The sequence below is a fragment of the Palaemon carinicauda genome, chromosome 31 (genome assembly GCF_036898095.1).
Source record: "Palaemon carinicauda isolate YSFRI2023 chromosome 31, ASM3689809v2, whole genome shotgun sequence".
Classification (NCBI taxonomy): Eukaryota; Metazoa; Arthropoda; class Malacostraca; order Decapoda; family Palaemonidae; genus Palaemon; species Palaemon carinicauda.
In genome coordinates this window covers 31048325-31062351 of record NC_090755.1, presented here as the reverse complement: position 1 = coordinate 31062351, position 14027 = coordinate 31048325, and the positions used below count along the sequence as shown (strand labels likewise).

General features: G+C 45.6%; 1 protein-coding gene across 1 annotated transcript in view; it reads right to left on the bottom strand.

Moving 5' to 3' along the window:
• ND-39 (NADH:ubiquinone oxidoreductase subunit 39) overlaps positions 1 to 14027 on the bottom strand; it is a 91751-nt gene that overhangs the window by 36820 nt on the left and 40904 nt on the right. Inside the window, exons 2-5 of the mRNA XM_068355103.1 lie at positions 11765 to 11982; positions 6780 to 6971; positions 6443 to 6544; positions 6194 to 6327 (exon numbers count right to left, since the gene is read on the bottom strand). Of these exons, the coding sequence (XP_068211204.1) occupies positions 6194 to 6327; positions 6443 to 6544; positions 6780 to 6971; positions 11765 to 11982 (646 nt within the window). The remainder of the gene's footprint in view (positions 1 to 6193; positions 6328 to 6442; positions 6545 to 6779; positions 6972 to 11764; positions 11983 to 14027) is intronic.

The window sequence follows — 14027 nt, the reverse complement described above, 5'->3', positions numbered from 1 at the left end:
GTTGGTTGATTAGAGTTGTTGTGAAGATAATTGGATCACCCAGGCAATATACACGGTTGTGTTTATCATGTACTAAAACATGTAGATGTGAGTAGTATAGTTTAAGGAAAACTTGTGTGTCCAACATGTGAATAGTTTTCTTTATTATTCAAATCTTTTTTTAATCTTGTTATCTTGAGGCTGGAGTGTAAAGGGATGCTAATTTTGCCTTTAATTGCTTATTTGAATTGACAAAACAATGTTAATGTAATCCTAACAGTTATTTTTTTTTCAAATAAATATTTTTTTTGTTTTTATGAAGACAGAAATTCATTCCAGTTCCTTACATCACTGTGACCCCTTCTCAGCCACTGTTTTTTAGAATTGACTTTTCATTGTTTTTTTTTCCTTTCACCTAATGTTCTTATATTGTACTTCTATCCAGCTAGCCCAATGAAACGGAAGAAAAGGAGAAGTAAGGTTCTAGCTGGGTCCCCTTGCCCAGTATAAATCAAGGGTTGGTGCCCAGTGCTCCGTTCTCTTGATCTGTTACCTAGATTTTTGGGTATTCCACCATTGAATATTTTTTTTTTTGGGGGGGGGAATGAACGTTGGGTTGTGGTCGGCATTCGGACACTAAACAGTTCGGGTGCTACCTCTGGCCACAGTCCGCAAACCACTATAACGCAAGCTGTGTGTGAAGGTATGTAAAAATGTGACTCATCCTAGAAAGCTATTCCGAGTTCTTTAGATGGGAAAACTGTGCACTAGGACTTTCCCAATACCACCTCGTCAGGGTATGGGGACGCAACAGTATCAATCTTAATACTAGGTACACAATAGAGCATGGTTTACCTGCAGTGGTTTGAGGTCAGCTATGCAGAGAACCCAGGATGCTGCTTTCCCCAAGAGAGGGGAGAATGAAGAAAAGAATACGGGCCAGTCAAACCGGGTAACAATGCCCTCAACCTTCTACTACTTGTCCAATAAGGAGCTTGAGGTTTTAAACCAGCTGTTGTGCAGCCACCACAGGACTGATAGAAAACGTATCGTGTCTCCTGTGGGTCACGTCTTGCAGGTAGTGGGATGTGAAAGTGTTTTGACGTTTCCACACCCCAGCTTGAAGAACCTGCGTCACGGAGTAGTTTCTTTTGAAGGCCAGGGACGTAGCTATGCCCCTGACATCATGTGCTCTGGGGCGACGTGACAGAGGAGGGTCTGAATTCAGTGCAAGGTCAATGACCCTGAGAATCCATGCTGAGATGGTGTTCTTGGTGAGCCTCCTCTTGGTCCTTCCTGTGCTGACGAATATTGCAGGCACACGAGGACGGGCTGCGGCTGTTCTTTTGAGGTACAGCCTCAAACTCCTTACTGGGTATAGTAAGAGATGGTCTGGGTCATCTGCTACAGTATGGAGACTAGAAATACGGAAAGAGTCGAATCGAGGATCCGCTACTCCCGGGTTCTGAGTCTTGGCAATAAACTCAGGGACGAAGCTGAAAGTTGCCTCTCCCCATCCCCTTGAATGGGCGATGTCGTATGATAGACCATGAAGTTCACTGCCTCGCTTGGCCGAGGCCAAAGCTAGCAGGAACACAGTCTTGCCTGGAGTAATGGTTCATAGGGAGGTCTCTTAAGAGACCTGAGAACTCGAACCACGTTCCATGGGGGGAGGTCTCACTTCTGACGGGGGGCAGGTAAGTTCGTAACTCCGTATGAGTAGAGAAAGTTCTAGCGATGAAGAAATGTCCATTCCTTTCAGTCTGAAGGCGAGGCTTAAGGCTGAGCGATAGCCTTTCACTGATAAGCGCATTTCTTCACGCAAATACATGAGGAACTCTGCTATTGCTGGAATAGTGGCATCGAGTGGAGAGATACCCCTTCCACGACACCAACCACAAAAGACTTTCCACTTTGCCTGGTAGACAGCTGCTGATGATTTTCGCAGGTGTCCAGACACCCAGATTGCAACTTGTTGCAAAAATCCTCTCTCAGAGAGGAGATGCTGGATAGTCTCCAGGCGTGAAGTCATAGCGAAGCTACGGCTTTGTAAAAGATGTTGGCATGTGGTTGTTTGAGTAGATTGTGTCGTGGAGGGAGTTCTCTTGGGGGCTCCGTTAGGAGTTGCAGAAGGTCCGGGAACCATTGTGTGTGATGCCATACCGGAGCTATGAGGGTCATTGAAAGATTGACCGATGTTCTTGTCTTGTTGAGTACCCTCCTCATAAGACAGAACGGGGGAAAGGCGTAAACGTCGATGTTGTCCCACTGTTGTTGGAAAGCATCTTGCCAGAGAGCCTTGGGGTCTGAGACTGGGGAACAGTACGGTGTGAGCCTGAAGTTTAGGGCCATTGCGAAGAGGTTCACAGTCGGTGAACCCACACAAAGTCAGGACTTTGTTGGCTACTAGATGATCCACAGACCACTCGGTACTCACTATCTGAGATGCTCTGCTCAGGTTGTCGGCGATCACATTCCTTTTGCCCGGAATGAAGCGTGCCGATAGTGGTATCGAGTGGATTTCGGCCCATCTCAGTATCTCTACTGCTATATAGTTGCTGCGAAAAAGTACCTCCTTGTTTGTTGATGTAGGCCACTACTGTGGTGTTGTCTCTCATCACAAATACAGAGTGGCTTGGTAGGAACTCTTGGAACTGTTGAAGGGCCAGAAAGACGGCTTTCATCTCTAGAGATTTATGTGGAGGTACTTTTCTGACTCTGACCAGAGGCCTGAGGTCGTGTGGTGCAGCATGTGGGCCCCCCCACCTTTTTTTTGAAGCGTCTGAAAACAGCATCAAATCCGGGGGGAGGACGAGAAGGTCCACTCCCTCTCGTAGATTCTCATCCGTCACCCCCCACTGGAGGTCTGTCAGTTCCGCAGGTCCCATGGGGATCTAGATGTCCGGGGAGTCGTGTGCTTGATTCCAATGGGACTTGAGTTGCCACTGGAGGGATCTCATCCTGAGGCGACCATTGGGAACTTGATGGGCTAGCGATGAAAGGTGACCAAGGAGACGTAGCCACGATTGGGCTGGAAGTTCTTCTTGTCTGAAAAAAGATCTAGCGACCTTTCTCAGCCTTGCTATCCTGTCGTCTGATGGGAAGGCTTTGTGGAGAATGGTGTCTACAATCATGCCTAAGTATACCAGTCTTTGAGTGGGAAGCAGAGAGGAATTCTTGAGATTTACCATGATCCCCAGATCCTGACAAAGTCTCAGAAGTTTGTCTCGGTGTTGAAGAAGGGTTGACACAGAGTCTGCTAGGATTAGCCAGTCGTCCAGATAACGGAGGAGACGGATGCCAATCCTGTGTCCCCAAGATGACACAAGGGTAAACACTCTGGTGGGTGAAGACTTGTGGTGCTGTGGAAAGACCGAAGCACAGCACCTTGAACTGGTATATTTTGTTGTCTAGGCTGAATCTTAAGTACTTCCTTGAAGACAGGTGGACTGGAATCTGGAAGTACGCGTCCTTAGGTCCAGTGTGCACATGAAGTCTTGTGGTCATACTGGTAATCTGACCGTGTCCGGCGTCTCCATGCTGAACGGAGTTTGTTTGACAAACTTGTTCAGAGCTGAGAAGGTCAATGACTGGTCTCCAGCCTTCAGACGCCTTCTTTACAAGAAAGAGTCGACAGAAGAAGCCTGGGGATCCGTCGAGGACCTCTTGGAGAGCGCCCTTCTTCAACAGGGTCTGGACTTCTGCCCGAAGGGCTTCCCCCCTTCCCGATCCCATGGCAAGGGAGTTCAATGACACTGAATTCCTGGTCAGGGGAGGTAGAGAGGTTATGAACGGGACGCGATATCCACCTGTTTGCGCAACTTTGTAGGCATCCCCCCACTGGTGGAAATGCAGGGGGACTGCCTATCCTAGCGTTTGCGGCCTCGGCTGCTCCCTCTAGAATTTTTCCCTCCCCTGGAGGACTTTTTGCCTTTCCTGTCTTTGACAAAAAGGGCTTAGACACCGTTGTCTTCGTTGCAGTTTTTGTCGTTGTTGTGGTCTTGATTGGACAGGACTACTGTGGTACTGGCGCGCAGGTGAAAGTTGGCGCACAAGTGAAAGTTGGCGCGCAGGTGAGGGCAACAACATGGTTGTCGCCTCACCTACGAACTTATGCGCAGGAGAGTGATGGCGTGCAGGTTTTTGCTGGCGCGTTGGTTGACGCGCAAGATGGCGCACTGGAGAGCGCTGGTGCGCAGGTGATGTGAAGCGCACATGTTGGCGCACTAGAGAGCGCTGGTGCGCAGGAGAACGTTTCCGCGCAGGTAACTAGCGCATAGGAGAGAATTGGCGCGCAGGCGAGCGCTGGTGCGCAGGCAAGTGCTAGCGAGCAGGTGAGCACTGGCGTGCAGGAGAGTGCTGGCAGGCAGGTGGGAGCTGGTGCGTAGGAGATCATGGGCGTGTGGGCGCAGGGCGCATAGGTGCAAGAAAGCGCAAGTGTGCTGTGGTGTGCTGGCGAGTAGGTGACCCTGGCGGTGTTTGCGCAGGTTATCGTGGGTGCGTGTGCGTATGGCACGCTGGAGAGCGCTCGAGATCAGGATACTGTTGGCACGTAAGCGCATGTTGGCGTGCAAGCGCGTGAGGCTGCTGCCCTCTGCGAGGGCGAGCAGGGCGAGTGGTACGCCGAAGCATTGTTGTTTGACGAGCTGCTCGTGAGCGCTGGTCAGGGTGCGTAGGCGCATAGTGCGCAGGGCTAGTGATAGCGCGCAATAGCGCACTTTGGAGGAGCTTTATTAGGCTCGTACAGGAACGGCGATACTGAAGGTCGGCAGGTCTGTTGGATGGATGGTCGACGTGTCCTTTATAAGGACGACCATCCACTGAAGGAGATCGCGAAGGATCTGCAGAGAGGTCCAGGACCGAAGTCACAAGACTGGTTGCAGGAGCAGTGACGGACGATTGAAGGTCTAGAGGATCTTCTGCGGGGGACTGTATTGACCAAAGAGACGCCTCCTCACCGCAGGTGAAGGAAGTCCTCTAAGGCGAAGAGGAAAGCGAGCCTTCCGACGGATGCATCCTCTGGGGGCCATTGGATCAGCAAGCTGACCGTCAGCAGTCCTCCAAAGAGGAGTCTCTGTAAGTGAACTCCCCCGAGGGAGAGAAACACTAGTAGGAGAGACTGATGATAAACTTAGTTTCCCCCTTGGAGGATGGTCAGGAACGGGGGAAACTAAGTCGGCAGCTACAGTTGTAGAGTTTGGAGTGGCAGAGGAGATGGGTGATGTCACATGAGACACCTCTGACACAACAACGTCAACAAGAGTCAGGGGATCTACCTCTGACGGCGACAACGATTGCTCAACAGAAGCACCCATGCACTCAAGCAGTGCCTCGGAGGGCGAACCTGTGACCCCCAAAGAGGACCAAATCTGAAATACGGAAGTTAGTGACAAGGCCCCACTCGTGGGAGAGGTGGTGCTGCTTCGCTAGGGGAAGCAACCTCATCTCTCAAGACCCGGGGTTGGTCAGAAATAAATTGTTTTACGCTACTACTCGAAGGTCTCTCGAAAGAGACCGACCGAGTAGGAGCTTCGGAGGAGGTTTGGGCGACGGAAGAATAGGCCTAGGGGTTTTCCTCCCTTCGAAGCAACCTTCAAAGGAGAAATATCCCGCTTGGACTTCTTCCGCCGTCGCGAAAACTTCTCCCACTGGGAGGAAGACCACTCCCTACACTTGTTGACACTATCACACCGTTGACCTCTGCAAAAAGGACAAAGGGCATGAGGATCAGTCTTGACCGCCGACATAAATGTTCCACAGGGGCGGTCGGAGAGTCCAGGGCAGGTACACATGGTCGCAGAAGTCAACTTCACACACACTCAGTCTAAGAAAAAAAAGAGAAAAAAAGTCGTTAATGGCTGCCAATTGTCGGTGAGGATGAAGAACAGCAACGACCGTTCACCATCCGAGCCGAAAGCAAAGTGAGCTCAATCACAGGTGTGTGAGGGGGAGCGGTAGCAAGCTACCCTCCCAACCCCCTGCTAAATAGCAGTGTGGGTAGTTAACCCTCGTTAAAAATTAATGGCTCGTCATTTCAGCTATGCCGAAAGTAATACCCCTATTAAATAGCGTGGTTTGTATTCCAGGTACGGAATAAAAATTAAATATTCATTTGAATTATGAAATAATGTTCTTTTCATCTTAATTTTTAAAATATCTCCCACTACATGAATTAACCAAAACATCACAAAATGAAGCATTTTCTCTCAACTACCTCAGGAATCTGTCTTCCTGTCCATAGACATCACTTGGACGGAAGACTATAGCTTCTGGGAAAGCATCACGCACAGCTTGCTCCCCAAGTCCTTTTGTCTTCAGATACTGGGAGCCTCCCTTCAGTTTATATCCCTGGAAACATATTTCTGTTTTAAGCCAGTTCATTATGCATACATTTCTCAATATTATACAGTATACCATAAAATAAAATCTGAAATACCAGTCAGCCAAACACATAATAATTTACCTCATGCTCAATGTTAGAGTTCAAAGCAGACACATGAATAAACTTCTCTACGCCCATTTCTTTGCTGATCCTGGCAAGACGTGCAGCACCTTCTATGTGAACCTGCATTTGGGAAGTTTTAGACAAAAAATCTTATGTAATTGGAAGTACAATGCAGTAAATAGTTACCTTAATTTCTAATTATTATCATTATAAACAATCACATTCTACATATATTTATTTTCTAAGGTTAGGAGCCTATAAAGTTTTGTTGATTCTCTCAATTCCTCGTCTACATATTTTTTCCTATCAATTTCAGAACTTTTGTACTGTTTTGTATCCTGCCACTAAACTTTACCTGAGGGAACTTGAAGTTCATTGTTTCCCAATCTCGTCCAACAAGGTTTATCACTACACTGGAATGTTTGACCGCTTTGCGAATGGCATCTTCATCACACAAGTGGTACGGCATGAAAAGCACCTGCCCTAAATCACCAGCCAGCTTCAGAGGCAGTACATCGTAGTGATCGCCACGATAGGGGATAATCATCTAAAAATGACAAATGTTAGTAATTTGTATTTTTCCTAACCATAAAAGCCTGAAACTCTTTATTAAATGAGAATACTACTTCGGTGAAGCTGAACTAGCCATAAGACTTTTAACAAGGTGAACAACCCCGACAACAATTAGTGGAGGGGATAGCAGGGGGTAGACCAGCCATTCTGCTCTCACACTCAACGGTATGATGTCATTTTTTATTAGTCTGTTCTTTCGCGGATTCCCTTGCATACAAACGTCACATCACTGGATGTCGAGTCAATGGAGGGAGATAGAGCGTGAACAGGATGTGGTAGCCCACGCGGAGGATGGAGGCCAACCAAGGTTTAGCCCCGTGCATCATCCACCACTGCTACTTGTTCTGTAGGCATCCTCTCACCAGTAGACAGGTAGGAGAGAGCAACCATGTTTGTCTCCTCTTCCTCCTTTGCTTCTTCTGCCCTGAGATCCTCTCAACTGAAAGGGTTGCTTGGGGCCCTAATTCTTAAAAGCTAGTTGCTTGGGGGCATTAGAGTCTCTCTTAAGACCCAAACAGTTTACAGGAGGTGATCTCTGGGTAGGTGGTGCCAAGGAGTAAGGGAATGACACCATAGCCCTTTGGAGGAGCGAGTCGTGACTCACCTTCCCCCAGCACTTGGCAACAGCATCAATGTCCTCCACGTTAAAGAGGGAGGGACCCTTCATCAGCAAGTTGCAAGGCTCGAGCGCTTCCCTCCTTGGCACCTGCCTCTGGAATCTTGAAACGACGGAGTCGCGACGTTTCATGACCCAACTAGACCACTGGTTGACATTGCGAGTTAAAAATTCCATTTTCCTCGTGCTAGAAAGCAAAGAGGCTGACATTGCTTACTTTCTCTGCTCAAAGGAGAAATCTTCATTACGGAAGAGAATTACAACTGAGCCTGAGCCGAGCCAGAAGTCAAACAAGAAACGGCTTACAAAAAGCTTTGCAACCCATTCCATGTTTCCAGTAAACCTGCCAGTTTCTCAATGATGATGTTATTTGTCAACACCAGAATGGCTGGGTTCAATGGCATAGGAGACGGATCATCATCTATTATCTTATAATGCTTTCTCTGCTCTGAGGGATCGTGATACTCCTGCTACTTAGGTAAAAGCCCTTTTCTTGGCACCTATGACCCCCCCAGACAAAAGAAGGACTACCCTAGTCTTGACGGGTCTCTGTTTCGTTGACATGATCTAGGACCGTATCATATCCCTCAGCGCTTACATGAGCAGGTTCACCCAAGGAATTAATCTTCCTTATGCAACCCAAACAACTGCTTAAAGACGTGATCCATCTCCCTCTGTTCCAGAGGAGAGAACTAGCTGCCGTTGGCTAGTCGAACGATTGGTCTAAACCAGTGGTTCCCAAACTGGGTGGCGCGCCCCACTAGGGGAGCGTGAGGACGATACAAGGGGGGCGTGAAGGCATCTGCTTGAAATTACTTGTTTAATAGAATAATAAAATTTGCTAATGTTCAAACTTTTTTTCGCTCACTTTGAACCAAATGTTTCGTTTTTAGTTACTGGAATGTACTATTATTTGTTTGAGTGGCTCTCATTATTAAAATGTAATACAAACAGAAATCTATTTTCCTGTACAATCCTAAGAAATAAATGTAAGAATCATTTCATATAAAAAAAAGAGGGGTGGGGGCGTACGGGTCTGCTGGAAGCAAAAAGGGGGCGTCAGGTAAGATAATTTACACCACTGGTCTAAACCGTCATCCATATAATCATCCACTCCCAAGCCCAAACCCACAGAAGCTTGAGTTGGGTCAAGGTCGTCAGGAATGTCCTTAACATAGGCTTGAGACCTGGGAGGGAGACTGTGCTCCTCTTGTCTCGCTACGGATGGTACCGAACCTCAAACATCCTTCCGAGGATCTGTGATCTCGAGTCTCGAGGCCCAGACTTCGTGTCCTCTCTCGAAGTTAGACTGAATTGGCAGCAAGGAGTGATATTAACTCCTTTCTTGTATCCTCAGTTACATGTGAAACTTTTGGAGGTACAGAGGAGTTGTCACCAAACTCCGAGGGAGGAGTTGAAAGTTTGGTCTGGACAAAATCTATTGGTGAAAGTCGATAGATGCCCATTAACGAAGAGATTTCGAGCCTCTGCTGGTTTTTGGAAGCAGAGTATTCCCTGGGGGAGGCGTTCCTTGCTGTTGCCATTTCCTCCTCTTCTGAGGATTAATTGAAAGAAACACTCAATTTTTCATATTCAGGATCAAGATCAGTCTTGGTGATCTTAGAATCCTGGATTTGTTTAAACTGTACCTAGGAGACCGCTGCAGAGAGAGAGGGCGAGGTGTTGGCTATATGGGAGCCTACCTGGTGACAGAGTTCTTACGCCTATGGTCACTAGTAGTCCCAGGGGACTCTTGACACTTTGAGTGGTATACAAGAAGTACTGTACCCAGCATTGCAAGTGGAAGTGAGGCTGGTCCGAAGACTGCCTGCGTAACTGCTTTCACCAAATCTGAAAACTACAAGTTGTCCTTCACAGTCAAAAGAACATCTACTGAGGCACTGCGAGTAAGGCAAACATGAACAGGTGAGTGCTCGTGTTTGTTAGCGAGACCTGGCCTGCACAAAGGCGAGCGTGCACGAGCTACCGAAGTGAGATACACAGGAATGCACTAGCGAATAGGTGCTCGTGGGCGCACTATCGAAGTAATAGGACCAGCAGAGGCCGGATGCGCTAATGTGGTTATGCAAGCAGGTGATTGAGGGTGAGCTAACGAGGTAGCTCTCACCTGTGGAGGTGCACGGGCTACCAAAGTAGCGTCAGATCGTTAGTTTGTACACGCTGCCGGATTAGTATAAAGATACAGTACGAACTTGTTAATTGCAACCAAAGTCGCGAGTAGGCCTACATCAGCAAGAGGAGCTTGCCTGCCCACCTTGCTAGGTGGCTCAGTGCGCAACACAGCACAAGACTCTCTCACTAACCTAGGGTCTACTCACCCGCTCACATGAGCAACATAGGATCCAGTATGATCACTCGTCAGCGCACCCATACGAAGTTGATGAGCTACCGTATGTGCTTTTACAGGAGGAAACGTAATCTCGCATGGTGGTGAGTATAACAAGGGTGTTTTCCTTGTTCACTGGCAAACAGAAAAAAGCAGGCTCTTCGCCGTAAGGAGAAGAAGCCAGAAAAAAGCAGGCTCTTCGCCGTAAGGAGAAGAAGCCAGAGACACAGGACCTGAAGGACATCCTGTACAGCAATGGGAGGGAACTGTGAACAGTTTCCTAACCAACTCATTGTCTCGTTCTGAAGAGCAATGTTCTGAGGAGCTGGAACAAGGCCAAGAAGAATCCAGTTCTCGTTTCCTTATCCCCCGAGGGAGAGACCACTCAGGTGAGGAGGCCCTTACTCACTAACAAGAAAAGTGCTCAACAATGGGTGGTGAAGCTAAGGGCTTCATGCGCTGTCGATCTTTAGCACATTGAGCGAACTCAGTCTGAAGGTGCACAGTGTAATTGGCAAGCTTTGAAGACTGATGTTGATCAACTTCTGAGTTTGCCTCGCAAGGCTCATCCACCTGGTCACTCCGAAGGGCGCCAGACTGTCACTGCTCTCATTCATACGGTGGAGCTGCATGAACAATGGGTGCAAGAGCAGAGGTAGGAAGTGCTGAAGCTGAGGACACAAGAAGCTCTGGGGGGTCACCTGCCCCAGTCTCAGAGGGGCAGACGAGGTCAACCCCTGGGGAAGTAGATGAGCGCTCCCACTGTGCCTCCAAATGAAGCACCTAAACCAGTCATTCCTTCATGGGAGAACTGGCGATTTCCAAGAATGACCAGGGCTGATGCATAGCTTTGGGGCACAAGACTCCCCTACAGCCGAGGGTACTGCTCCTTTGCTAGGGGAAGTGGCAGGATACTCGGCAACGGAAGGTTGTCCGGGGATCAATTGGCCACCACTCTTACACGATCATCCTCCAGAGGAGACCGAACAAGCAGTCAATGGGGGAGGGAATGAGACCCCTGAGTAAGAGGTCAGAACTTCTTTGATTCCGAGAAGAATCCCTTTTGGACTTTTTTTTTTCTAGCGCCTAATGAACCGCACCCACTAGGAGGATGGCCACTCTCTACACGGAGACCCCCGCGAACAGAACAAAGGGCATGGGGATCCGTCTCCACAGCCAACATAAAAGTACCGCAAGGGCAGGACAAATCTGCATAACGGTGATCCTAAACACACAAACCTGAAAAGAAAAAGATTTGTCAGAGTAACAACCAGTTCTAAATATAGATTAACAGAGGAGAACAAGATGCAGGTTTGCACTCCACTAAGCTAAAAGCAAAAGTGGCGTCATTTCACCGGTGAGTGTGAGAGTGGGGTGACTAGTCTACCCCCAATAATTAGCGGCAGGGTTGTTTACCTCGTTAAAAGTCTTATGAATAGTTCAGCTTCGACGAAATAATATTCTCGTATAATAAAGAGCAAAAGGTTTGCAGGTGTCAGGACAAAGAATATATATTAACAGCTTTGTAAAAACATTAGCAATATTTTTTTTACAAATACAAGAACTGCATACAGTAAAATAAAAGCCTTGTGGCATCATTAAATGATCAAAAGATTCATATGTTACTTTTTGAAAAACTACAGTAGCCCTTACATCAAAGTTGAATAATCATATTTTTCATCTAAAGGAAAAAAAATGTCCCCTGTATTTAATTCTATTTTGTCTTTATCTTTTTATTGTCGAGACTAGCTCTGATGAAACTCCAAGTACAGTATATGATACTGTATATGTATACACATCTTACCTGTGTACCCGTCTTCCCGAGACGGTTGCATACATAGCGACCCATAAATCCAGAGGCACCAAAAATTGTGCATACTATTCCCGAGAAGGAAGAACGTCCACCCCTACCCCTCTTCAAAGCAGAGACATCGGGTCTGGTCAGAAAACGGACGTCTGACGAATGCCGCTGCTGCTGCTGCATTCCAGCAACGGCCACTGAACGGGTTCCCAATCCATACCCTGAAAAGAATATATGATATATTTTAATGAACTGCCTTCTGACTGAAATACTGCTTATTTCATTTGATAGTAAATTTTTATCATGGACCTTGGTTTGGTACAAAAGAGGGTACAGCTTATACCCCTCAATATTGCACACCTATTATTTTGCATACAGTATTTCAAAATGCACTAGTAGATAAGCATATTAATTGTGGCAAACTAGTTTTCTTCTGAAGACCCAGCTTCTTACAAAAAACATACTCCCTGTAAATACTTTACAGTATACATTTAGGCCACATACAGTCTACACTGAATTATCAAGAGGATACCCAAAATACATGGAATACTACTACATTAAGAAGATATTGTACTGAGGAAATACAAAATCTTTTTATTCATTAAAAGTACAGTAAATAAATAAAACCTAAAACAAAAATACAAGAAACTCAGCACCTGAAAATATCACTTGTATTTTACCCAATTATGACCTCTACACTTCTACACTAATATGGCTTTACAACATTGTCTGCATTTATTCAACCATGAAGGCTTTGCTTCAACATTAATCCTCAAGATGGTCTGAAGACCTTGCTTAAACAATGATTCTATACAGTAAGCATAACTGCTGTGAGTGTAAAATACACAGGGTAAATTTTGGCAGCAATGAAATACGTTACTGAAATTTATTTCCTGGATCTTAACCAATAAGTAACAAAACTTTTTGTTTATTTGGTTCCTCTTGTAATTTGTTTTTATCAAGAATATGTATTTATAAAAAACACAACAGTAAAAAATGACTACAATTGAATATCGTATGTGTTCTCATTACAGTAGGCTTACACATTTTGAGACCAGCATGTCCAACAGAAATTTCACCTTGACAAAATAAACACGAGTCTCTTCCTACTCAACTCGTCTGACCTACTTATTTGAAAAGCTTAGAGCTAATCAGTTTATTTTCATATTCTAACCATAAATGCTTCAACTGTTTTGTCAATGTAAACATATGGCGATATATTTTAATCTTGTATAGTTTAACATGAATACTGAACTTATTCTACATAGTTCAACGAAAATAATATACTTAAATTTGGAAATATGTTTGTATACATATCCCCATTTTCTGTAAATTTCTTGTGCAAAATTTATATATTAAAAAAAATGGTAGAAGTTCGCCAGGGCACCAGCCACCAGTTGAGATACTATCGCCAGAGAGTTATGGGGTCCTCTGACTGTCCAAGACAGTGCTACATTGGATCCATCTCTTTGGTAACTGTTCATTTTCCCTTTGCCTACCTATACACCGAATAGTCTGGCCTATTATTTACATATTCTCCGCTGTCATCATACACCTGACAACACTGAGATTACCAAACAATTCTTCTTCACTCAAGGGACTACTGCACTGTAATTGCTCAATGGCCACTTTCCTCTTGGTAAGGGTAAAAGAGAGACTTTAGCTATGGTAAGCAGCTCTTCTAGGAAAAGGACACTCCAAAATCAAACCATTGTTCTTTAGTCTTGAGTAGTGCCACAGCCTCTGTACCATGGTCTTCCACTGTCTTGGGTTAGAGTTCTCTTGCTTGAAGGTACATTCTATCTTATTTCTCCTCTTGTTTTGTTAAAGTTTTTATAGTTTATATAGGAGATATTTATTTCAATGTTGTTACTGTTCTTAAAATGTTTTATTTTTCCTTGTTTCCTTTCCTCCCTGAGCTATTTTCCCGGTTGGAGTCCCTAGGCTTATAGCATCCTGCTTTTACAACTAGGGTCGTAGCGTAGCAAGTAATAATAATAATAATAATAATAATAATAATAATAATAATAATAATAATCGCACCATTTTCAAAGAATTTTATACAAAAACCATCAGATTTACTGCCATGCCAGTACAGTATCAAGTCCCTTTGTATAATGTCATATTTTCCAATTTTCATTTTTTTCAACAATACTTCAAACAACATCCAATCTTTTTATAACTTGATTGTATAGCAATGTCTAGGTTGACCACTTGCTTCAACCTATATTAACAGTACAGTACTTAGTGAATAGATTATTCTCAA